Here is a 25939-nt window from a genome sequence, read left to right as displayed (position 1 = left end):
AAACAGCTTTGTAACATGAACTATGGAGTGGTGGTGGTGTAGTGGGCTAAAGCACAGAACTTGTAATCAGAAGGTTGCTGGTTCGATCCTCACAGCCACCACCATTGTGTCCTTGAGTAAGGCACTTAACTCCAGGTTGCTCCGGGGAATTGTCCCTGTAAGTCACTTTGGATAAAAGCGTCTGCCAAATGCATAAATGTAAATGTAACTATGGGCATATGCCATTAACATTTGACAAGTTGAAAGTGTGCACTAGTTTCCCTGTAGCTCAAGACATTTTATTTCAATCACCAAGTGGATTGATGTATTGAGTGGTGAAACAGAAAACCAGAAAGTGTCCAGATATTTCTTTTGTATACATTTTTGAGCAGTGGCCTATTATCTACTGTTTAATCATTTTAAACTTAACAAAGTTTTTTGTGAACTGTTTTCCTTGAAATGTGTGTTTGTGCCAATTCTCTTTTAAATAAATGACACTTTAATACTTAGCTTTATTATGCAATGATATTCAAGCATTTTTAGTCAAGGGTGGACATGGCCACCCCCAGAAACTTCTGATACACCCGTGAAACGACCAAGGGGCACACCCCCTCCTAGACTGTTGGCGAAACGACCAAGGGGCACACCACCTCCTAGACTGATGGCGAAATGACCAAGAGGCACACCACCTCCTAGACTGATGGCGAAATGACCAAAGGGCACACCACCTCCTAGACTGATGGCGAAATGACCAAAGGGCACACCACCTCCTAGACTGATGTCGAAACAAATAAGGGGCACACCACCTCCTAGAATGATGGAGAAACGAATAAGGGGCAAACCACCTCCTAGACTGATGGCGAAATGACCAAGGGGCACACCACCTCCTAGACTGATGGCGAAACGTCCAAGGGGCACACCACCTCCTAGACTGATGGTGAAATGACCAAGGGGCACAACACCTCCTAGACTGATGGCGAAATGACCAAAGGGTACACCACCTCCTAGACAGATGGCGAAACGACCGAGGGGCACACCACCTCCTAGACTGATGGCATAATGACTAAGGGGCACACCACCTCCTAGAAAGATGGCGAAATGACCAAGGGGCACACCACCTCCTAGACTGATTGTGAAATGACCAAGGGGTACACCACCTCTGAGACTGATGGCGAAATTAATAAGGGGAATACCACTTCCTAGACTGATGGCGAAACGACCAATGGGCACACTACCTCCTAGACTGATGGCGAAATGTCCAAAGGGCACACCACCTCCTAGACTGATGGTGAAACGAATAAGGGGCACACCAACTCCTAGACTGATGGAGAAATGAATAAGGGGCAAACCACCTCCTAGACTGATGGCGAAATGACCAAGGGGCACACCACCTCCTAGACAGATGGTGAAACGTCCAAGGGGCTCACCACCTCCTAGACTGATAGCGAAATGACCAAGGGGCACACCACCTCCTAGACAGATGGCGAAACGACCAAGGGGCACACCACCTCCTAGACTGATGGCTGAAACGACCAATGGGCACACCACCTCCTAGACAGATGGCGAAACGACCAAGGGGCACACCACCTCCTAGACTGATGGCGAAATGACTAAGGGGTACACCACCTCCTAGACTGATGGCGAAATGACCAAGGGGCACACCACCTCCTAGACAGATGGCGAAACGACCAAGGGGCACACCACCTCCTAGACTGATGGCGAAACGACCAATGGGCACACCACCTCCTAGACAGATGGCGAAACGACCAAGGGGCACACCACCTCCTAGACTGATTGTGAAATGACCAAAAGACACACCACCTCCTTGACTGATGGCGAAATTAATAAGGGGCACACCACCTCCTAGACAGATGGCGAAATGACCAAGGGGCACACCACCTCCTAGACTGATGGTGAAATGACCAAGGGGCACACAACCTCCTAGAGAGATGGCGAAACAAATAAGGGGCACACCACCGCCTAGACTGATGGCGAAATGACCAAGGGGCACACAACCTCCTAGACTGATTGTGAAATGACCAAGGGGCACACCACCTCCTAGACTGATGTCAAAACGACCAAGGGACACACCACCTCCTAGCTGATGGCGAAATGATCAAGGGGCACACCACCTCCTAGACTGATGGCGAAATGACCAAGGGGCACACCGACTCCTAGACCGATGGCGAAACGACCAAGGGGCACACCACCTCCTAGACTGATGGCGAAACGACTAAGGGGCACACCAACTCCTAGAATGATGGCGAAATGACTAAGGGGCACACCACCTCCTAGAATGATGGCAAAACGACCAAGGGGCACACCACCTCCTAGACTGATGGCAAAATAACTAAGGGGTACACCACCTCCTAGAATGATGGCGAAACGACCAAGGGGCACAACACCTCCTAGACTGATTGTGAAATGACCAAAGGGCACACCACCTCCTTGACTGATGGCGAAATTAATAAGGGGCACACCACCTCCTAGACTCATGGCGAAATGACCAAGGGGCACACCACCTCCTAGACAGATGGCGAAATGACCAAGGGGCACACCACCTCCTAGACTGATGGCGAAATGACCAAGGCGCACACAACCTCCTAGAGAGATGGCGAAACAAATAAGGGGCACACCAACTCCTAGACTGATGGCGAAATGACCAAGGGGCACACAACCTCCTAGACTGATTGTGAAATGACCAAGGGGCACACCACCTCCTAGACTGATGGCAAAACGACCAAGGGACACACCACCTCCTAGACTGATGGCGAAATGATCAAGGGGCACACCACCTCCTAGACTGATGGCGAAACGACCAAGGGGCACACCTCCTAGACAGATGGCAAAACGACCAAGGGGCACACCACCTCCTAGACTGATGGCGAAAAGACTAAGGGGCACACCACCTCCTAGAATGATGGCAAAATGACTAAGGGGCACACCACCTCCTAGAATGATGGCGAAACGACCAAGGGGCACACCACCTCCTAGACTGATTGTGAAATGACCAAAGGGCACACCACCTCCTTGACTGATGGAGAAATTAATAAGGGATACACCACCTCCTAGACTCATGGCGAAATGACCAAGGGGCACACAACATCCTAGACTTATTGTGAAATGACCAAGGGGCACACCACCTCCTAGACTGATGGCAAAATGACCAAGGGACACACCACCTCCTAGACTGATGGCAAAATGATCAAGGGGCACACCACCTCCTAGAATGATGTCGAAATGACCAAGGGGCACATTACATCCTAGACTGATTGTGAAATGACCAAGGGGCACACCACCTCCTAGACTGATTGTGAAATGACCAAGGGGCACACCACCTCCTTGACTGATGGCAAAATGAATAAGGGGCACACCACCTCCTAGACAGATGGCGAAACGACCAAGGGGCACACCACCTCCTAGACAGATGGCGAAATGACCAAGGGGCACACCACCTCCTATACTGATGGCGAAATGAACAAGGGGCACACCACCTCCTAGACTGATGGCAAAACAAATAAGGGGCACAACACCTCCTAGACTGATGGCGAAATTACCAAGGGGCACACAACCTCCTAGACTGAGTGTAAAATGACCAAGGGGCACACCACCTCCTAGACTGATGGTCGAAACGACCAAGGGGCACACCACCTCCGAGACTGATGGCAAAACGACCAAGGGACACACCACCTCCTAGACTGATGGCGAAATGATCAAGGGGCAAACACCTCCTAGACTGATGGAGAAGGGATTTTGAAACTACCAAGGGGCACACCACCTCCTAGACTGATGGCGAAACAACCAAGGTGCACACCACCCCCTACACTGATTGAGAAACGACCAAGGGGCACACCAACTCCTAGACTGATTGCGAAACGACCAAGGGGCACACCGCCTCCTAGACTGATTGTGAAACGACCAAGGGGCACACCAACTCCTAGACTGATTGTGAAATGACCAAGGGGCACACCGCCTCCTAGACTGATTGTGAAACGACCAAGGGGCACACCGCCTCCTAGACTGATTGTGAAACGACCAAGGGGTACACCAACTCCGAGACTGATGGCAAAACGAATAAGGGGCACACCACCTCCTAGACTGATGGCGAAACGACCAAGGGGTACACCACCTCCTAGATTGGTGGCGAAATGATCAAGGGGCACACCACCTCCTAGACTGATGGCAAAACGACCAAGGGGCACACACCTCCTAGATTGGTGGCGAAACGACCAAGGGGCACACAACCTCCTAGACTGATGGTGAAACGACCAAGGGGCACACCACCTCCTAGACTGATGGCAAAACGACCAAGGGGCACACCACCTCCTAGACTGGTGGTGAAACGACCAAGGGGCACACCACCTCCTAGACTGATGGCGAAATGACCAAGGGGCACACCACCTCCTAGACTGATTGTGAAACGACCAAGGGGCACACCACCTCTTTGACTGATTGTGAAACGACTAAGGGGCACAGCACCGCCTTGACTGATGGCAAAACAATCAATGTTACCCTTTTAAAATGCAAGTGCCCCACCACATATTGCATCTGGGGTACAGGCTCTCCTGACAAGAGAAGTGTCCTGTCTGTGAGAGTTAATAGCTTCTAAAAGTCTGTTAAAATCGACCACAAGTCTGAGTGGCAGATAGACGAGCCGCGCTGTGGCCTCTGGAGAGAGTCTTGAAAATTCAATTCAGGTGGAATTAAACAGGGTGCAGATTAAGGGCAATTTGCATGAACCGCAGGGCTTCGGGGCCAAGTTGGATAAGCAAAAAATATTCAAGCAACTTATTAAAGTCCTTCACCTTGAGGAAGCGTAGCGCATGGGAATTAACTTTATCCCATTCACAGTCACTTCTGAATCAAATGCAAATAATGTCAAAAGATGTCAAAATAGCAAAAGATGATTCAACAAACTGCCATTCTTTATTTGCCGAGGAAATGAAAGTTGTTATTTTGTGTCTATATAACAACAGCAGTCATTTAAAGTGAATTGTGATGTCACAGGCATCAGCTCTGATGTCATCGATATTCCTTAGACAGTCATTAATCAAATCTCGGCTCTCTGGTTTTTAAACATGTTATGGTTTATAAACGTGGTAGGCTGGTCAATTATGTTGTTGCAGCTTGACAATCGTCCCATGGTGTGCAGATTATGCTGCATTATGTGCACCGTGGTGATTCACTCGCAGGAGACAATGAGGAACGGAGACGAGGCGATGGGCGCTAGGCAGCTGTTTTCTCTACGACATGCGCTCTCAGTCTGTTAATTAGCTTTAGGAAACATCATTATTGCACTGTCAACAGCTCAATCTCTCCCCAGGACAGTTGCTTCGGAAACAAAAAATGACAAAGACATTAGGGGCTTTCGTCTTTGTACGATGTGCCTTTTTCTTTACCCGTGACCGAAAAGGGACGATTTTTGACATGAATATAAACATGAGGACATGAACACATCTTAAATGTCAAAATTGTGCTTGAAAGTCATTGATAGGATTTAGTGAGAAAAAGAAAGGGATCTGAGATATATTTGGGGTTTTAAAAGTGGACGATTACCTTTCAGGTGTCCCCTGCCGAGCGTCACAAAGCCAGAGGAGATGTAGTTGTGCATGTCTTGACCGCTTCGGAAGTTTTCTTTCCCGTAATGCCCTGCAATGAAAGAAAATTCAAACAATTACAAACATCTGAAACCTGTGGTAGCAGGTAAATAATAATAATAATAATAATAATAATAATAATAATAATAATAGTAATAATAGTAATAATACTATGAAAATACTAAAAAATTTTCAATGGAAATCGCAATTAAAATATGTCGCTAAATTATCACCTTATCTCAGTATATTTGAATAATAATCATTAAAAACATAATAAGAAAGGACAATTTGCATAAACAAAATTACCAATTTTCCCATGAACAACCCCCCCCAACATTTTTTGGATTATTTTCCCGCTTAAAAGTACTCAAACACACATCCATAGGCTCTTATATGTCCATAGGCTCTTATTGGAAAATAGCAAACGCATGTCAGAGTAATAGCGGCAGTCAGGGCTGGACTGGCAATCTGGCATACCGGGCATTATTCCGGTGGGCCGACGCACTTTGGGGCCGATCATGGGCGGACTGGCCAGCGGGACAACCGAGCGTGCCGGTGGTGCATCCGCAAAATGTGCCGAAATAAGCCGCCGCGAAACGTGCCAAAATGAGCCACCGTGAAACCTGCCGAATTGAGCCGCCGCATTATGCAGAACGGACCACAATATGGCGCCACGATATGCAGAAAAGGACAGCGAACAGAGCCTTGATTTGTGACAGTTATTGAGAAGGCATCTCAGCCATCGAGCAGCCATCTTGAAAGGTGATTCAAGACAGAGGACAGTACAAGGTTTTGCATTAAGTATTAATGGGGTGTGGGGGTGAGGTAAGGGTTCAGCTTGTGGACTCGAGGTCATTCTTACACAACATCATCAGACACACACACACACACACACACACACACACACACACACACACAGCTTGTATTCGAGCCCTGCTGGGTTAAAGGACATTGGGTGAGAGCATCTAATTGGACAGTAATGGGTGTCCCTGGGTAGGGCTATTGACCCAAAGGTCAAAAAGTGGTTTTACACCATTTCTGAGAATAAATGTGTGTGTTACTGAATTCAGTGGTCAGATAAAGAGACAGGGAAAAATCGAATTTGTTTAAGTGTACTTAAGAGTATGACTGGGTCTTGAAACAGGTTTGGTATCATCCTAAAAGCGGTTTATTTTGCGATAATGTCTGGCGAACTGTAATGCATGTCATATTAAACAACTTCTTAGGAAATAAATAAAAAAATGGACATGAAATATTGAATTGACCAGAAATGATGGTATTATGCCAGTGCGCAGAGCGATGGGAAAAATGGGTTGCCGTGACTGACCAATCACAATCAAGTATTCCAGACAGTCACGCTGTAGTCTTGTGGCTATACCAGTAACATAAAATGTTCATTGATGTTTATGATCTGGCCACATTCACTTCGAAGTTCGAAGTCGAAATTATTTTCTTGTGGTAATCATGAACATGCAGAGAATTAGCCAATCAAGCTAAGTTTGTATTGCACTTGAAGCATTCCATAATAGCTTGTGAATGTGATTTGTTCACAGCTTGTATTGCACTCGCCGAATTTCAGTTTTATCTCAGTTCAGAGGAAACATACAAATAGAGACACACATGGCTGGAGACACACAGACGTGTTATTGTTCCAGAAATCGATTGTGTGCTGTGTAAGTTCAGTATTATTCTGAGGCTCAATGGTGATTATGACCAATAGTAACAAAATAGAAAGATATAAAATACAGAGAGAGAGAGATTCAGTCTCAGGAGAAGCCAAAACTGCCCTATTTTCCAGCAGTTTCTCATTTTGAGCCCTATATATTCATTTTGGTCTAGCGTTATTTCTGGCAATAAAAACCTTTTTAAATCAGAGTCTCTTTTCTTTAATAACCAACTTGGTTTCAGATGATTTCTCATTAAATATTCAACTTCAAAATATGTCAAATTGCAGAAGTAGGCCTAAAATATACTGCAAAAGCCGTTTTAATATTGTCTTTGTTGTGTCTATTACAGGCTACTGCCTCGAGTAACCGGTGGACAATTAATTCCCAGTGTCACTTTCAGCGTGATATCAAAGACGTGAGTATCAAGATGACCCAGGAACAGTTGAGCCAGACTTCAAACTGCATAAAGAAACCCATAATGAGAACGGCAAATGGGAACATTTGCTATCTTCATTGCTTCCGTTCTGTTTCCCTCACTGAAGCAGATCTGTCCATCACTGTGATTTTAGCACAGTGTTCCATGATGAAACTTCATATTTAATGAACGTCTTTTATTAAAACAAGACCTCAGTCAAGCCAATCTTCCCATAAAACTACATGAAACTGAACTGACACACATCCCAAAGAGGTTTGAAGAATTTTAGCCTCTGATGTACTATCAGTTCACCATGCCCTGGTAGAAATAGCCTGTAGCTAGGTTTAAATGACCATATTGTACACTTTTAATAGCATGTTCCCCTTAAGTCCACTTAAGTCCATGTTAGTCAGGCTTTCTGTCAAAAACATCTAATAACAGGCATAATTAACTTCTATTAATCACCCAATGCAAGTCTTTAATCATAAGCAGTCTCACTACTGTTACAAAATTACTTCAGACTCAACCAGGGGTCAGAGAGCGCCTATCGACACAAAAACAGACCTCAGGCACATACACGTACAATAGACGTTTTTTCCACCACTGGGCCAAACGGTTCTGAGCACGGTAATTAATTGTTACCGGAGCACTTCCACATGAGCACGATTTGGCATGGCACAAATATAAACCGTTCTCTTCACGGAATTCTCAGCATGGTTAGCTAACCATACTGAACCGTGCTCAACCATACTCAACCGTAACCAACCGTGCTCATCCGTGTTCACCCATACTCAACCGTGCTCAACCATACTCCGTACTCAACCGTAATCAACTGTGCTCAACCGTACTCAACCGTGCTCCATGCTCAACCGTACTCAACCGTGCTAAACCATACTCAACCGTGCTCAACCGTAACCAACCGTGCTCAACTGTACTCAACCGTGCTCAACCATACTCAACCGTGCTCAACCGTACTCCGTACTCAACCTTAACCAACCGTGCTCAACTATACTCAACCGTGCTCAACCATACTCCGTACTCAACCGTAATCAACTGTGCTCAACCGTACTCAACCGTGCTCAACCGTACTCAACCGTGCTCAACCGTACTCAACCGTGCTAAACCATACTCAACCGCGCTCAACCGTAACCAACCGTGCTCAACTGTACTCAACCGTGCTCAACCATACTCAAACGTGCTCAACCGTACTCCGTACTCAACCTTAACCAACCGTGTTCAACTATACTCAACCGTGCTCAACCGTACTCCATGCTCAACCGTACTCAACCGTGCTCAACCGTAATCAACCGTGCTCAACCGTACTGAACCGTACTCAACCGTGCTCATCCGTACTCAACCATACTCAACTGTACTCTGTACTCAACTGTAATCAACAGTGCTCAACCGTACTCAACCGTAATCAACCGTAATCAACGTGCTCAACCGTGCTTAACCTTACTCAACCGTACTCAACTGTACTCTGTACTCAACTGTAATCAACAGTGCTCAACCATACTCCATGCTCAACTGTGCTCAACCATACTCAACCGTACTCTGTGCTCAGCCGTGCTCAACCGTGTTCAACCGTGTTCAACCGTGCTCAACCGCGTTCAACCGTGCTCAGCCGTAATCAGCCGTGCTCAACCGTGCTCAACCGTACTCAACCGTGCTCAACCGTACTCAACCGTGCTCAACCGTAACCAACCGTGCTCAACCGTACTCCGTACTCAACCTTAACCAACCGTGCTCAACTATACTCAACCGTGCTCAACCGTACTCCATGCTCAACCGTACTCAACCGTGCTCAACCGTAATCAACCGTGCTCAACCGTACTCAACCGTACTCAACCGTGCTCATCCGTACTCAACCATACTCAACTGTACTCTGTACTCAACTGTAATCAACAGTGCTCAACCGTACTCAACCGTACTCAACCGTAATCAACCGTAATCAACGTGCTCAACCGTGCTCAACCATACTCAACCGTACTCAACTGTACTCTGTACTCAACTGTAATCAACAGTGCTCAACCGTACTCAACCGTACTCAACCGTAATCAACCGTAATCAACGTGCTCAACCGTGCTCAACCATACTCAACCGTACTCAACTGTACTCTGTACTCAACTGTAATCAACAGTGCTCAACCGTACTCCATGCTCAACTGTGCTCAACCATACTCAACCGTACTCTGTGCTCAGCCGTGCTCAACCGTGTTCAACCGTGTTCAACCGTGCTCAACCGCGTTCAACCGTGCTCAGCCATAATCAGCCGTGCTCAACCGTGCTCAACCGTACTCAACCGTGCTCAACCGTACTCAACCGTGCTGGTGAAATGGCTTTAGTACGTGGCAACTCACGATTGTCAATTTGTCGATGCTAAGGTAACTTATAGCGCTCTTAGTTGTTTCTAGCTTGCCAAGTTCGCCAATATTTGGGTGAAATTAATAAAAATTTATACAAATTGTTTTCTTAAGTGTGTCTTTATGATTTTCCTATTGTGGTTTAACTAGTATTGTAGTTTTCCACACACCTTTTTCTTCAGGGAAGTAGATTACTTGCTCATTAAAGCTCAAAATGTATCAATATATTCTCAAATACTTTTTACATATAATACTTAGTATTATATTTGATAATTGGTCAATAAATATCCTTTTTAGCAACTTAACCGCTCTGCATGTTCGTGTCCGAAAGGCAAACACAAGCCCTCAATAAATAAACCTCTTTCATTTTTGCGACACTGGCCTGTAAAGGCAGGGGAAAAGTGGAATATGCTGTCCTCCTCCGTAGTACACTCGCTTTATTAGTCAATATGACTGACGCAGAATTAAACAAGTCTTCAGAAGCCATACGATCACTTTGTGTTCTGAACAGACCAGAATTAAATCAAAGTTCCCTCTCAAATTAAATGAGTACATACATAGAAGAACTGCATTTGTGATATTGGGCAAATTCATGTGGAATCATCCCTATGCCCTACTCACTACAAAGGACAAAGCTCTTGATGTGGGCATGGCATTACAGTTTGAATGTACCCTTCCCTAAAGTCTTGTGACAGGGCTCTTTGTGAAAAAATTAACTTTCTTACTTCGAGTGGCGTCTCCTTCCCGGAGCGCACTTCAGGGGCGCAAAAATGCAGTTTGTAAAATGCACATTATTTCTCTCAAAAGAGTAAGGAGGGCATGTGAGGGACATTATAGCTATGGTATAGGTCGCAAGAGCACTTTGTCACCATCTCTCAGGGGATGAGAAAACATCAAACAGATCAGTGTAAAAGCATTCCTCTGATGCAGACACACACACACACATACACTGAAGCACACGCACACTCACACACACACACACACACACACACACACACACACACATACACTGAAGCACACGCACACACACACACACACACACACACACACACACACACATACACTGAAGCACACGCACACACACACACACACACACACACACACACACACACACACACACACACACACACACAATGTGGTGTATGAATGTGTGTATGAATGGGTGAATGTGTCACAGTGTAAAGCGCTTTAAATACCGTTAAGGTTAAAAAGGCCCTATATAAGTGCAGACCATTTACCATTTATAAACAGAAGCACACACACACACATACACGGAAGCACACACACACACACACATACATGGAAGCACACACACACACACACATACATGGAAGCACACACACACACATACACAGAAGCGCGCACAAACACACACACATACACGGAAGCACACATACACAGAAGCACGCACGCACAAACACACACACAGACACACACACATACACGGAAGCACACACACACACACACATACACGGAAGCACACACACACACACACACACACACACACACACACATACACAGAAGCGCACACACAAACACATACACGGAAGCACAAACACACACAGACACACAATCACACACATGCATACACGGAAGCGCGCACACACACACACACACACATACATGGAAGCACAAACACAAACACATGCACGGAAGCACACACACACACACACACATACACGGAAGCACAAACACACACAGACACACACACACACACATACATACACGGAAGCCCACACACACACACACACACACACACATACATACACGGAAGCGTGCGCACACACACACACACACACACATCTATCCATAAAGTTAACATGAAATAAAAATCAACATGAAATACCCTACATTTACTAACCTTTTTCACATTTGTGTTACAAAGGCTGCATAAGCTCTTTGTTAACTAATTATTAGCCTATTATTATTACTATTATTCAAATTGGTTAAATAAAATTATTGTTAGTACCTAAATAGCTATTTCGTCATTGTTTTAGGCTATTGTTGCAGGCAATGCAGAGTTACTTAACTTGGGCCAACAAGCAACCACCATCTAGACCCACCTTAGCGACCACCCAGAACACCCTAGCAACAACACAACAAAAGCAACTAAAGGTGCGTCCCAAACCGCACACTTCTGCAATACCCTGCGAGTAGTCTGTTCACACTGAAAATGCAACAAAAAAAAGTGTGCTACGAGTACCCAGACATTGTACTACTTCAGCCGTTAATACGGAGTATGGAATATTGGACACGTCGTGCACTCAGTGCTCGCAGCTTGCCATATGTAGAGGAATGGGTGGAGTTACCTGTCCTGTATGAATATGTATGTTGTTTGAGTTATAAGTGTTGAACTGAGATGGCTAGTGCGCTAAAGCTAATGGCTGTTAAATGGCGAATGCTTGTGTGTATTACAAAAACGTTAAATGTTCTACCTGGATGATACTACACATGGAAAATTGGAGTGTATTTGTTGACACAGCTCAACACTCAACACACCTTAGTAACTGCATAGCATTGTCATGGCAACCACCAAGGGCGTAGATTTGGCTTGAACATTGACATGACTGAACTTGAGTTAGTAGGGCCAACGGGAAGGCTATGTCCTTGAGCACATGCGCAACTCGAAACTCGCTTCTTCCTGACGTTGTACTATAACGGTTGATCAGATCAGTTTACTTCCGGTCACCCGTATCCGTCCCGTCTGCAGCTGTTGCTTAAAGTCCCTATTAAAAGCATGTTGATGGCATAGATGCACATTAGCTCAACATGTTTTGACTGCTGTGCTTTGTGTGAACGAAATGTGCATTCAGAATTGATTTCTGATGTTGCCTGACGTTGAGCTTTTGAATTTAAAACCGAAAGCATGCTTTGAACATGGCATATGTTCCCTCAGACGTTCTGCCGCATAAAAACCTCTGAACATATGCACACACCCACACAAATACATTTTTAATTTCTTTCATATTCGTGGACAGATTTACAACCCCATCTTAATAAGACTAAGCTTTAATATTTGCCCCGTTGTCATGGTAACATCTCATAATGTTGGAAGTTACCAAAAGAGGTTTCATGTTTCAAAGACACTGAGAACAGCCCCATACCATAACGAATTCTCATAATAGTCTTTAATCTCATATTGCAATGAATTTTATCCCATAATATCAAGATTTAGATCTAGTAACACTACGACTTTCATCTCGTAATGTCATGACTCAAAATTTTGACTTTATTTAGAAAAAGCCTATTTCTTTAAATTAGGAGAAAAGTCTTCATTACGACTTTATTCTAGGGACGGATTATGACTTGCGTAGGCCCTTTGGCCAACTAACTCTAAGGAACCACCTCCACCCAAAAGTTGTTGAGCAGTTTGGGCGTTGTTCATGCCCAAAAGGGTTTTCAAGTGGGGGATCACCACATTAGATCGCGCAGCCTTTAAGCCCAGGGCGCCCCCGGGCAATCAAGGGCCCCTGGGCAGTCAAGAGCCCCCTGGTAGTCAAGGGCCCCTAGGCAGTCAAGGGCCCCCTGGTAGTCAAGGGCCCCTGGGCAGTCAAGGGCCCCCTGGTAGTCAAGGGCCCCCGGACAGCCAAGGGCCCCCTGGTATTCAAGGGCCCCTGGTAGTCAAGGGCCCCCTAGTAATCAAGGACCCCCTGGTAGTCAAGGGCCCCTGGGCAGTCAAGGGCCCCCTGGTAGTCAAGGGCCCCCGGGCAGTCAAGGGCTCCCTGGTAATCAAGGGCTCCCGAGCAGTCAAGGGCCCCCTGGAAGTCAAGGGCCCCTGGGCACTGGCCCCATTGGCCCAGGCGGTAATCAGTCCCTGATTTATTCTTGAACGTTATGACTTTATCCTCGTATAAAATACTATATATAAGAGATTTATCTTAAAACATTACATCTTTAGTCTTGCAATGTTTGACTATATTCTCGAAACGTAATGACTTCATTATCACAAAAGGTCCATTATGAGATTATTCTCAAAATATTACCAATTCATTTTTGAAATGTTATGACCTAATTCACAAAACGTAATGACTTTCTATGAGTTCTAATTTGAGATTATTCCAAAAATATCATGACTTCATTCTCAAAACATTACGACTTTATTCTTGACTTTATCCTCGCAAAAGACCATTATAAGATTAGTTTCAAAACAATATGATTTTACTAGCATAACTTTGACTTGATTCTCGAAATCTTAGATTTATTATTCAATGTGGCACGAAATCGCAGTTGTAAAACGGCCAAAAATGATAGTACTTAAATTACACTGAAAACCTACCATGGTTGCTCTTGTTGTGGACTGGTGTGTAGTGGTTCTTGGACGTCCGTATGGGCGTGTTCTCTTTGGGCGAGGTGTCTATGGCTGCAATATTTTCATGCTCAAACTGCGATATCGGAACGGGCCCCTGCTGTCTCAAAATGTCCGTCAGTGCTCTGTGAAAAATAAACAAGCAGAAAATTATTTCACTCTTTTATAGAAAACAAAACACTGTTCTTGTGCTATTAATTAATCATGCAGTTCAAAGATACAAGCAAAGGTTGTGAATAAAGGCCCATATTGCTTGTGTTGTCTGCCCGTTTGCAGAGGTTCTGCCCTCTTGGAACTCACAATCTCTCGCTCTCTACCGCACCCACACACACACATACACACACACACACACACAACTTTAATTGTGCTTTGTGTGATACTGGACAGTCGAGGTTTAGCCTCTTAGGTTTTCTAGAACTTGGGCCCCTGGGCTCCACTGTAACAAACAAAAGTCATTAATCAATTTCCCTCTGCAATATGGTGTGATAGCAGCACACAACCCAAATGGGATTCAAATTCTATTAATGTTGCTGCTCTTTGGCCCTAAAGACTCGGTTTTAGATTCAAGACTCAAGTGCCATATGGATTTTCTTCACTGTGGCAAATTCTCCAATTCTGGAGAGATGCAGGAAAACTAAAATCCAGCCACAAGGTGTTGCAATTATAAGCTAATATAAAGTATAAGTTTTTGGTCACAACACGGGAACTGCAATTGCTATAAAAATAGTTTTTCCGTACTCCGGAATCAATTGGTCATATGGATTTCACTTTTCAAAAGAAAAACGTCCTCTTCCGGCACTGTGAATTTACTGAAAAATTTACTTTTTCAAACTCGTCCTTGGTCGTTTCTCTGATTCACACAAAATTAGCTGTGTCTCATCTAGAGACCCTTATGGAAACAAAGTTTGGTCTATAAGGGCTTGTGAAAGCAATGTCCAAATTTCACAAAACTTGGTAAACATGAACAACAGGACTCTCTGAGGACACATGCCAAATGTAATTAATTGAACTGTGAATGACTGATGAAAGATGCACAAACAATTTTGTCCACTAGGAGCCAAGATCAGATAAGAAAGCCTTGTAAGTCTGCAAACCCCATACCTACAAAAGTACCTAGAGTACTTAATATTGAAAAATGACTCGCTTTGGTTGTGTCTTATTATTGGAGTAGTGGGTTAAAGCACATAAGTGTTAATCAGAAGGTTGCTGGTTCGATCCCCACATCCACCACCATTGTGTCCTTGAGCAAGGCACTTAACTCCAGGTTACTCCGGGAGGGGATTGTCCCTGTAATAAGGGCCATGCATTCAGAATTGTTATCCGTCCAGATGTGTTTGAACACAAGAACCATGCTCATGTTTTGCTGTCACGATAGTGTCAAGTGGTTTGTTGTCTGTACAGCCTCGCTTTGCCTTGTCAACTCAACTGATAATTCCGCTTACTGCCCCCTGCTGAAAACAGGTGGGACTTTATGCTAGTATTGCTCTGATGGTCGGAATATTCCTTGTTGATCACGGAGGCATCAAGAATTGCATTAATTGTTTTAACAAGTTATTTTTTTAATTATAAATAATCATACTGAATTAACACGTTCAATTGACAGCCCAATAAATACCAATTGGATGATCATTTTATCTACCGTTAAGAGAGTAGTACACTTGATTAAACACAATATACCATACTTAAATTAATTCCACAGATTTTACCCCAAAATCAGCACAGGAAAATGTCCTTATATTCAGTCTAGGCCTGCCAATCATTTCTACCTCAGCTATCTCCAAAAGCACACCGACAATGTGGCTCGCTCCACCAGACCCGGAGGCCATCTTTCCTAACACGGGGAGCCTGAAATGGCGTCTTAACTGTGTCAATGTCAGCGTATTCGCTCTGCCTCGTGGTCCACATCTCTGAGTGCTAGTGAGAGACAGAAAGAAAGAGAAAGAGGCAGAGAAAGAGAGAGAGTGTGACTTTGGTAGGATGTATAATTAGTCTTTCCCTTCCAGGAGAAAGCCTTTTTTAACAGAAGTTCTTCTCACGTGGGGGCGACCTGGTTTCACTGCCCCAGTTGACTGTACGGCTCTGAGCAGAACTCTGTACTTCAGGATTCTGACACTTTCGGGCACTTATGGCCTGGCGTCATGAAAGTTCTTGAGTAGGATCTTTTACTGTGGATTCAGTGAAACACAAAAAGGAGATATTCGGCTGAATGTTTGGTGATTGAAACTAAAATAATGCCCAACTTTGCCTTAAACCTACACATAAACCCACACCCCCCAGGAGAGGCATGAGTTTTCTACTAGGAAACTATTCAGTTTTATAGCATTTAAGATAACGGATGTTACTGGGCTTTTAATAATTGTTTGCAGCCCGTACAACATTCACTGTCTCGTCAAATGCTCAACAAAACAGATTAAATGGTCCGGTGTTAATGTATGCCAAACGATGCTAATGGTAATTTAGCTCTATGTGCTAGCCTGTTTGCGATAAAGATACATCAAAACATCCAAGTGAGGTAATAACATCCTCACAAAACACTCTAGGCTCAGAGAAGCACCATTTCGGAACAAATTACGGCCAGTTTCCATCATCCTAACACCTAAAATGGGTTGAGCAGTGAAGCATATGGCTGCTTTAGTGACCTGATGCCGCTCAAGCAGGAATTGGCCACTTTAGTACTCATTCAAACTCTTAATGCATGCCACTTCAAATGCCAGCAAAAGACCAGTGATGTTGTGATGCAATCAGGGTCCAAATGAACCCTTTGCGGTACATGTAAGCGCAGCATAGTTCTAGCGGGAAGACTAGCAGCTGTACATCATCGCACCATTTACATATACACATTTGGCAGATGTTTATATGTACAGTGCACTTATTACAGGGACAATCCCCAGAGCAATCTGGAGTTAAGTGCCTTGCTCAAGGACACAATGGTGGTGGCTGTGGGGATCGAACCAGCAACCTTCTGATCAACAGTTATATGCTTTAGCCCACTACGCCACCACCACTCCATTACCCAGCACCATTAGCTGGGTAATTCCCAGCCAATCATATGTAAGCCGTTGCTTTATAAGTCTGCTCACCATCTATCACATTGCTGTTTCAGTGTGCTAACACTGCAACCTCCTCCACCCCAGCACCACATGTTGAGTCCCGTCCTGCACTGGGGTAGGCTCCTCGCCCCTGCTTCCTATCTCTGGCAGGATATGACGTTCCGAGTACAACTTCTTCGGACCGCCAGACGGGGCTTACGCCAAAGAGAGACAATACAGTTCTGTTTTATATTCATCAAATAAATGTCATCTTAAACCTCACTCAAGTCTGCGGGTCTTCCTGATAGAACTGAGAATGACGAGTTAATTGATAAAAGTGGCATTTACTTTTAAAGTGCATTTAAGATATATATGTGTTCCCTGGGAATTGAACCCACAGTTGATCTGCAGATAAGAAATACCAATTTGTATTATTTTATTAAGAAATACATTTTAGTTTCACAAGCTTAATGCCAAAACTCTGTAACCACTTTGAGCTCTGGACAATTTGAAAAATGGCTTCTTAGCTCAACATCTGATGGTACATTTTCCACTAGGGAAAAAGTTGCATCTTTTTTTCTCTTTTGAATCTCCTTGATTTGATTTGCTTATGTCAGCTAGGGCCAGAGGTGCATTCTTATATTACAATTTGACCCATGAATTATGTTGCAACTCCTAAAAAATATCTCCAAACCCCCCGCAGCACAGACCAATTTTTTCCATGTTTAATTGGATTCTAGATGCACTTATTCCAGTCACACTATTGTGCAAATAATGTTTGAGACCATTTGAAGGCTAGTTTATTTACACAGCATTTGTTTAAAAGCACTGAAATGGAGAACAACTGTGACAGAGTGGTCTGTCCAAGTATAAAAGCTCTCGTCTTACGTTAGAGCATGCTTGGATTGCATCGGAGTGTGATCCTGAGGAGACTGATCAATAAGAGTCGCTCAGATCACCCGCTGAGGCTTTCAGAACATGGTCGCTCTGTCTCGCTGAAGGTCATCAGTGAATATGTATGTGTGGAATACAGCCAGAAGCACTCTTGAAAGAATAGTTCACACAAAAGTTAAAATTTGGTCATTATTTACTTACCTTCCTTCTGCCGTATGCATAAGGGAACATTTTGAAGAGACTTTAAACAGCTTTTTTTTCAACACTTTTTGGAGCTTGAACCATGTGGTCACAATTAACGTTGTATGTCGTTGAATGGAAAAGAGATGCACGCAATTTCGTCCAAAATTCTCCTTTGTCGTGGGTTTGGAATGTTTTGTTTCTGGGTGAACTCCTTTACCCTCTTCCACCTTTCACTAGTAACAACGAGAAACATTGAATGACCCAGAAAGATGTGAAATGTAGTATTATTCAAAAAACGACGGGCAAAGACTTTCCTTGGTGCCGAATTTTGTCACTAATCTAATTTTCCACTTAAAGTGCTCATGCATGGTTGTCAGGTTGAGCGTATGAAGCTTTCATACGTCAGTGTCAGTTACAAACCAGCTCCAGGCCATCTGATTGGCAGGAATGCTTTAACTGGACACAATGGGCATTATGTGTTTGAGTTTCCCCTGTTGCTTGAGCCGGTTGAGCTGAGACAGTGATGTGGAGGGTTTAAACGTAATTATTCTATGATCACAGAACTCGGGACGAGAGGTTATGCTGAGTGCAGGGTGTGAAAAAACAACTAAGGGGGCTTTCACACTGGCAGTTTAGTCTGAAACCTTGCATGGTTCTGATGAAAAATTGGTAATGCAAACCATGGAACCGAACCAGAAACTTCCTGTAGGAGATGGTCTGAAATGTGGCGCTGTTAACATAAGCGAGACAGCAACCTGTGCTCGGGTCTGCACTTGTTCAGTAAGTTAAATGACTTTGCCAATTTAAGTATGGCGTCATCATCATTTGCAATTACCAGACCAATGCCAACGTGCCCAGAAGAAAACCTAGAAGTCTTTTCAATGACTATTGCTCAAGTGGAGAGAGAGGATTCACAGGGGCATGTCCAGGAATTTTTGCCAGGGGTGGCAAAGGGGTGGCAAGTGTCAAGTAAGGGGTGGCACCCAGTAAGTGTGTCGTGGGGTGGGGTAGGGGCGGTTGTGCGGTGTTGTCTTGTGGAGGATTCTGTCTGACCGGGGGTGGGGTGGTGGGCTTGTCTACTGAGGGGGAACGCTGTGACCTGCCAGACATGGGCGGAACGTTGTCATGGGCCATGCGTGTCATGGATGGGTTAAGCCATTGTGCACCGTCTCCAGGATGCGAGCTGGGCCAAACCAACTTGGACCCCGTTGCGAAGCTAATTTTTAGGGTGGCATCTGCCAGCCCGTGCCACTCTTCTGGCTCGCCCCTGAGGATACACTTTGGCCTTCTTGGTATTAGAAGAGTGGTACTTTACAGGGGATAGTTCACCCAAAATTACATTTCTGCCATCATTAACTCACTCTCATATGGTTCGTATTAGTGTTCAACTCATGAGGGTTTTTGAATGGCTGATGTCGATGCCGGGTGGCCGATATATACAGCAGGAAAGTTATGAGCCAAGCCAAAGCCTATTTTGAAGTAATGTTTTTTGGAGCTTGACAGACAAGGTCACCATGAACTGTCAATGCATTGAAAAGAACTGTGTGAAGATTCCACAAAAATTCTACTTGCGTGTTCCACTCAATAAATAAATAATAAGCATACATGTTTGGTATGACTTCAGGGTTGTAAATGATGGCAAGATTTTAATTTCAGGCCAAACTATCCCTTTATATGCCTCATGAATTCCTTAGGACTGCTTTTCTGAGACTGTTAGCATCATCTCAAAAGGTCTTTTCTTTATTTTGATGTCTTCTCCCTGTGGCAGGTCATTCCACAGCGAGTTCAGCAGGTGTCTTAGACAGCACAGCACATCACTATTTAAATAAAACCGACAACACGCTGAGACGCAGTAGGGGGTTCTGGGTAGCCAAGAGATGGAGAGTCATCTCACTGGTACGATCTGATCGGACAAGACCGCTGCTGCTTGCCGAGACACATTCCTCATTATGTCATCACCCCAAGACAATTCGATTGTATTATAATCAATATCTCAATATGTCACATCACAGTAATGGAGCGGGAACAGTTGAAAGAGATACAAGCCCTTTGATGACACAACAAAAATGTCTGAGAGTAGAAAAAGAGAAAGACTGTCGGTGTACTGTATATGGGTGAATCACATGAAGAAATTTCCAGGACATATTTCACCCATATTTCAGTCAGGTCAAACTTTATTTATTAGCACATTTAAAACAACAGAAGTTGAGCCACAATGCTGTACAATTTAGTAAATATAATAACAAAGACTGGTTTCTAGGTCCGAGAGCCAAGCAAAATAACCTCCGTATTATTTTCACTCATTTAAGTTATTCACCATCCAACTCTTAATTTCAGCTGCGCACGCTAAAGATGATCAATTGAGCTAAAATCATCCAGTCTGATAGGGAGGTACAGTTGAGCATCGTCAGCATAGCAGTGATATAAAATTAACTCAAAGGTAAACCATAGAAATGGGAAACTAAAGAGGCCCCAAAACGGATCCCTGGGGAACACCACATGATAAAGGTGCGGATAACGAGGAAGTGGTGCCAACGTTTACAGAAAAAGTCCTGCTCTTCAGATAAGTAGCAAACTAATGTAGTGCCAGGCCCTTGATGTCAACAACGAACTCAAGACATTTTAGAAGATTATCACGATCAGTCATATCGAACGCTGCACTTAGATCTAACAATACTAAGATAGCACATGACCCAGAGTCAAGGGATGGCCAAATGCAGTTTGTGACTCTCAACAGAGCAGACTCGGTACTGTGCAATGCTCTAAAACCAGATTGAAATTTGTCTAAAATGTTGAACTCGTCAAGCTATGAGAGGAGCCAAGAATAACAACTTTCACCGATACCTTTGAAGAAAAGGCTGTTTGTAAAAGGGTCTGAAATGATGATAATCAGTGAGGTCTAGATAGGATTTTTGTTCACTGTTTTTAATTGCTAAAACAAAAGGACTACTGGTGTCGAAGACTTCCGAGCTCGCATGCTCTTCGGGACTCGTACCCCAGTCGATTGCATCTCAAGTGCAACGCTCCATCAGCTGAGCTACCGTGCAACTTGATTGCATTCGAACAAGCTTGTAAATAAAGCTGATTATGTAATGCAAACGTTAAAATGCATCACCTCAAGTCATGTGCGTAAGTAAAAGTGTTTATATATCCCGGAATTGAAGATGAACCACACACGAGGTCAAACCACAACCAAACTACTGCACTTTAGTCCTAATAATCAATTCAAAATGAATCAGCTGGAGTGGAGACTGATCGTGTCTCTCTTTGGCCGATAAGTAATCTTTCCTCGAACCAGAGCTACGAAATATCCCCAACTATCAATATAAAGATGCAGAGAGCTCCTGCATAGACGTTCTCCGGAGAGAAACAACATTTTAAGCGCCTATGCTCTTTAAACTCACAAACACACATCGTATATCAAGCGCTATCCAGTGCTGCGCGGGTTTATAAACACATATCAGACCGTGAGTGAATGCCCTCATAATATATTTAACTGTTTTTCAAAGAGTGTGAATGTTAAAACAAAAAGCTCTGGAACATGCTGTGCTCTCACTGCTCATAGAGCAGAACTCCACTGGTGTCTTTATGGGACACTTTGAGCAACAGGAACAGCTTGTCAAACCCTTCTGAGAAAGTTTAATAGTGTCTCAGTAATCTCTCTTTAAGACATGTTATGATCCATGGTACATTTGTATGATGTACCAGGGATAATAAGAGAGGCGTCACCATAACAACGTCTGTCCTGCACCATGAGAATGTCACAGACATTTGTTTTTCTATTTTTTGTTTTGTTTGTTACATTATACTATCATATCGATATTTTACATCCCCTAACCCAACCATAGACCTAATTCATTATCAACAATATGAAACAGACACACTAATTTTATTCACTGAAAAAAAAAAAAAAATATATATATATATATATATATATATATATATATATAGTGAGGAAAATAAGTATTTGAACACCCTGCTATTTTGCAAGTTCTCCCACTTGGAAATCATGGAGGGTCTGAAATTGTCATCGTAGGTGCATGTCCACTGTGAGAGACATAATCTAAAAAAAATCCAGAAATCACAATGTATGATTTTTTAACTATTTATTTGTATGATACAGCTGCAAATAAGTATTTGAACACCTGTATATCAGCTAGAATTCTGACCCTCAAAGACCTGTTAGTCTGCCTTTAAAATGTCCACCTCCACTCCATTTATTATCCTAAATTAGATGCACCTGTTTGAGGTCAATAGCTGCATAAAGACACCTGTCCACCCCATACAATCAGTAAGAATCCAACTACTAACATGGCCAAGACCAAAGAGCTGTCCAAAGACACTAGAGACAAAATTGTACACCTCCACAAGGCTGGAAAGGGCTACGGGGAAATTGCCAAGCAGCTTGGTGAAAAAAGGTCCACTGTTGGAGCAATCATTAGAAAATGGAAGAAGCTAAACATGACTGTCAATCTCCCTCGGACTGGGGCTCCATGCAAGATCTCACCTCGTGGGGTCTCAATGATCCTAAGAAAGGTGAGAAATCAGCCCAGAACTACACTGGAGGAGCTGGTCAATGACCTGAAAAGAGCTGGGACCACCGTTTCCAAGGTTACTGTTGGTAATACACTAAGACGTCATGGTTTGAAATCATGCATGGCACGGAAGGTTCCCCTGCATAAACCAGCACATGTCAAGGCCCGTCTTAAGTTTGCCAATGACCATTTGGATGATCCAGAGGAGTCATGGGAGAAAGTCATGTGGTCAGATGAGACCAAAATAGAACTTTTGGTCATAATTCCACTAACCGTGTTTGGAGGAAGAAGAATGATGAGTACCATCCCAAGAACACCATCCCTACTGTGACGCATGGGGGTGGTAGCATCATGCTTTGGGGGTGTTTTTCTGCACATGGGACAGGGCTGACTGCACTGCATTAAGGAGAGGATGACCGGGGCCATGTATTGCGAGATTTTGGGGAACAACCTCCTTCCCTCAGTTAGAGCATTGAAGATGGGTCGAGGCTGGGTCTTCCAACATGACAATGACCCGAAGCACACAGCCAGGATAACCAAGGAGTGGCTCTGTAAGAAGCATATCAAGGTTCTGGCGTGGCCTAGCCAGTCTCCAGACCTAAACCCAATAGAGAATCTTTGGAGGGAGCTCAAACTCCGTGTTTCTCAGCGACAGCCCAGAAACCTGACTGATCTAGAGAAGATCTGTGTGGAGGAGTGGGCCAAAATCCCTCCTGCAGTGTGTGCAAACCTGGTGAAAAACTACAGGAAACGTTTGACCTCTGTAATTGCAAACAAAGGCTACTGTACCAAATATTAACATTGATTTTCTCAGGTGTTCAAATACTTATTTGCAGCTGTATCATACAAATTAATAGTTAAAAAATCATACATTGTGATTTCTGGATTTTTTTTAGATCATGTCTCTCACAGTGGACATGCACCTACGATGACAATTTCAGACCCTCCATGATTTCTAAGTGGGAGAACTTGCAAAATAGCAGGGTGTTCAAATACTTATTTTCCTCACTGTATATATATATATATATATATATATATATATATATATATATATATATATATATATATATTTATGGTAAATTTATGGTAAAATAGCAGCAGCTGCACGTGTCAGAAATTGACCGTAAATATATTTTGAACATTTTTCAGGCTTTACGGGATGTAATTTTGTTGCCTGTACAGTATATTTTACAGTTCACTAGCATTTACAGTATATTAGTACATTTACATTTACATTTATGCATTTGGCAGATGCTTTTATCCAAAGTGACTTACAGTGCACTTATTACCGAGACAATCCCCCCGGAGCAACCTGGAGTTAAGTGCCTTGCTCAAGGACACAATGGTGGTGACTGTGGGGATCGAACCAGCAACCTTCTGATTACCAGTTTACCAGTTATGTGCATTAGACCACTACATATAAATGATATAAACTTGATATACTAAACTTCTGAAACTGCAAAAGTCAAGTGTCTACAAATGTTTAAATCAGGGCTGGATTGGAAATCTGGCATACCGGGCATTTTCCCGGTGGGCAGATGAACTTTGTGGCAAATCAGGGGCGGAACTGGCCATAGTGAGATATCATATCTTACGTGAAAATGACTGCGATAAGCTGAAATGAGTTGCCACGTTATGCAGAACGGGCCACAAAATGGCGCAGCAATATGCCGAAGGGTGCAGAAAAGGACAGCGACACAACGGGTGTTGAGCGGGTAGAATTCAATGAAGCTGTCAGCTGAGGACATGTGAGGTGTCTATTTCTCAAACTAGAGACTCTGATGTACTTATCCTCTTGTTTAGTTGCACATCTGGACTTCCACATCTCTTTCTGTTCTTGTTAGAGACAGTTGTACTTTATCTTTGAAGACTGTAGTTACACATTTATCAAGCATTGTATCGCCTTCATTCCTCAAAACAATGATTGACTGACGAGTTTCAAGAGAAAGTTTCTTTTTTGCTATTTTTACCTAATATTGATCTTAAGACCTGCCGGTCTATTGCATAACTCAAAAACAAACACAAAGACAACGTTCAGCTTCATTTAATGAACCAAATATCTTTCAGCTGTGTTTGATATAATGGCAATTTATCATGATTACTCAAGGATAAGATGTTGGAGTGATGCTGCTGTCTAGATTTGATCAAAAATGACTTTTTTCATATAGTGATGGTGTTTTATACATCAGTAATGTCTTGAGTTCCGCACACTAGGCGTTAATGACACGCTTATTAATATTATGATGTCATAATGAAAATATTTAGGTGAAGCATTCAATGAGATGTGTTGCTCACTGGTGTTACCAGCTGTATACACAATACAGAAGTTTTAGTCTGTCATCACAATTCCAGTAAACTTTATTGTAAACTCTCATATCAGCCAGAGCTCGATGTTTGCTCATGTTTCCTACAAGGATCGATATGAAATAGTAGTACCTATAAAACCCCCAACACAGGCATGACTTCCCCTGCACATGACCGGCTAAAGAGCTAAGATGTCCGATTTATGTCATCATTAATAAAGTGCTCTCAGCTAACATTGCTACCGTTTTATAAATCTAATCAGTTAAGAATACAGATTAAGCATGGCTGTCCAGGGACGATTTTTGACCACAAACACATGACATACTCTCATTCTTATCCCACTGACAAGCCAAAGCATTACACATGTTCTTACAAGTCTTGCTAAACTGCTCCATGTAGATAAAGATCTGCTCTGCTGTGAAGGATTTCATCTGACCTCTATATCAGCACCAGACTAATGAAATCCAGAATCAATCCACAATGTCCCTCCCAGACAGAAATGAGTCCCAGATTAAGTATGCAATGTGCAATTAACTATTAATAATCCACTTTAACCCAGAAGCAAGAGCTTCATTTATGATCAAGACTCCAGCTCACATCTCTCTTTGACTTGCAGTTGACAGATTGTGACCTTCAAACATGATGTGTGACCAGATGTCATTCAAACG

The 25939-nt window shown here is 43.5% G+C and overlaps 1 protein-coding gene across 2 annotated transcripts in view; it reads right to left on the bottom strand.

Annotated features, from left to right (window-relative positions):
- Nucleotides 1-25939, bottom strand: part of LOC127647993 (protein shisa-6-like) — a 94055-nt gene that overhangs the window by 65773 nt on the left and 2343 nt on the right. For both annotated transcript variants that reach the window (XM_052132545.1, XM_052132546.1), the window contains exons 3-4: nt 14297-14451; nt 5536-5628 (exon numbers count right to left, since the gene is read on the bottom strand). In XM_052132545.1, coding sequence (XP_051988505.1) covers nt 5536-5628; nt 14297-14451 — 248 coding nt within the window. The remainder of the gene's footprint in view (nt 1-5535; nt 5629-14296; nt 14452-25939) is intronic.

This window comes from Xyrauchen texanus, chromosome 8 (genome assembly GCF_025860055.1).
Source record: "Xyrauchen texanus isolate HMW12.3.18 chromosome 8, RBS_HiC_50CHRs, whole genome shotgun sequence".
In the NCBI taxonomy this organism is placed as follows: Eukaryota; Metazoa; Chordata; class Actinopteri; order Cypriniformes; family Catostomidae; genus Xyrauchen; species Xyrauchen texanus.
Note: the sequence above shows the minus strand (reverse complement) of the source record. Positions and strands in the feature narration are given on the sequence as shown.